This window comes from Phaethon lepturus, unplaced genomic scaffold, assembly GCF_000687285.1.
Source record: "Phaethon lepturus isolate BGI_N335 unplaced genomic scaffold, ASM68728v1 scaffold26335, whole genome shotgun sequence".
Lineage (NCBI taxonomy): Eukaryota > Metazoa > Chordata > Aves > Phaethontiformes > Phaethontidae > Phaethon > Phaethon lepturus.
The window spans coordinates 1-1647 of NW_010538761.1; the positions used below are offsets into that span (position 1 = coordinate 1).

At 63.1% G+C, this 1647-nt stretch overlaps 1 protein-coding gene across 1 annotated transcript in view; it reads left to right on the forward strand.

Annotated features, from left to right (window-relative positions):
• Positions 1-75: 75 nt before the first annotated feature.
• LOC104620654 (endothelin-converting enzyme 2-like) overlaps positions 76-1647 on the forward strand; it is a gene marked incomplete at its 5' end in the record, with an annotated part of 3131 nt that continues 1559 nt past the window's right edge. Inside the window, 4 exons of the mRNA XM_010286940.1 lie at positions 76-153; positions 344-447; positions 752-862; positions 1183-1250. Coding sequence (XP_010285242.1) covers positions 76-153; positions 344-447; positions 752-862; positions 1183-1250 — 361 coding nt within the window. The remainder of the gene's footprint in view (positions 154-343; positions 448-751; positions 863-1182; positions 1251-1647) is intronic.

Below are 1647 nucleotides of genomic sequence, written 5' to 3' on the forward strand. Positions count from 1 at the left end.
AGGGCAGCGGGTAGGAGACTCCCATCCTGGGAAGCCCCCTGCCCCATCTCACCGCTGGGGTCTCTCCTCATGCAGGCGGATGCCATCTATGACATGATCGGCTTCCCCGACTTCATCCTAGACAACAAGGAGCTGGACGATGTCTATGATGGGGTACGGGGCCACACGACTTGTGGCAGGGGCCGCGCATGGAAGGTCCCATGGTGGGACGATGTCCCCATTTTGGAGACCCATTTGGAATGGGGAGTTACATGGAGCCACCCCTGTAACCAAGTGCATCCCAGACAGGGTGGGGGGAACAGCCCCCAGTGGACCCCTCCTCATCCCTCCTTTTCCTCACCAGTATGAAGTCTCAGAGGACTCCTTCTTCCAGAACATGCTCAACTTCTACAACTTCTCTGCCAAAGTGATGGCCGACCAGCTCCGGAAACCCCCCAACCGTGACCAGTAAGGGGGAGGGCCCGGGGGAGGCTGTGGCACTGTCATGGTGTCACAGCACTGTCCCCAGCATGGCCTGGGTAGCACTGTTTCACTGAGGGGAAGGTCCCCCCATGGGGTGGCACAGCGTTGTAGGTCACTCGTGGTGGCTCTGGCTTGTCCTTGGGACAGCTGCAGAGTCCCTTGGTCACGGGGCGGGGGGCAGCAGTGACAGTCCTGGGCAGGGCAGCACAAGGGACACATGGTGGGAGATGGCACAGGAGAGTGCGGGAAATACTTCCTCCTGCTCCCCTGTCCCACCTCCCTGCCCCAGGTGGAGCATGACCCCGCAGACCGTCAATGCCTACTACCTGCCCACCAAGAATGGGATCGTCTTCCCCGCTGGCATCCTGCAGGCTCCCTTCTACGCCCGCAACCACCCCAAGTGAGCCTGGCATGGGGATGAGGGGCATCTCCTGGGGGTGGAGGGGCACGGACTGGATCAGAGCCAGCACCCACAGAGCCCCCCCAGTCACAAAGCAAAGCCTTAGGGAGTGAGGGTCCACCAAAGCTTTACATCCTGCAGCCAAGACAGCCTGCAAAGTCCCCGCAGGGCCACCGCTGTCCCCAACAGGACTCATTCCCAGCCAGGTGCCCCAGACACAGACAGGGTGCCAGGGCTGCAGGAGGGGTGCTGGCGCTGGGGACAGGCTGTGATGGCATCATCCCCCCACGCTTACCTGGCTCTCTCCCACGGCCCCGCAGAGCACTTAATTTTGGTGGCATCGGTGTGGTGATGGGGCACGAGCTGACCCACGCATTCGACGACCAAGGTGAGAGCCCATGGGCAGCTTCGGCCCTGACCCCCATCACCTTCCTCCAGCCCCCCGGCCTCCCCCTGCCCTGGGTGTGGGAAGGGGGTGCTGTGGGCGCGCAGGGGTCCCGCTTCACCATCCATTGCATCATGCGTGCTCATGCCCCGCTCCGGCCACCCCCCCTTCTATCATCCTGTCTCCCCAGGTGGCACCCGCCGATACCTCCCCCCGGCTTCTCTGTGCAGCTTTCGCTCCATCCGCTTGGTGAGGACACAGTGTCTGCAGCCCCGACCCCCTCCTCATCCTCCTCCCTGCGGGGTGCGGGATGGGTCCCTCTCACACCCGCTCTGCTTTGCGACTTCACTGCCGCCCTGGAGGCGGTGGGATCAAGATGGCGGTGATACGGGATGTAGGG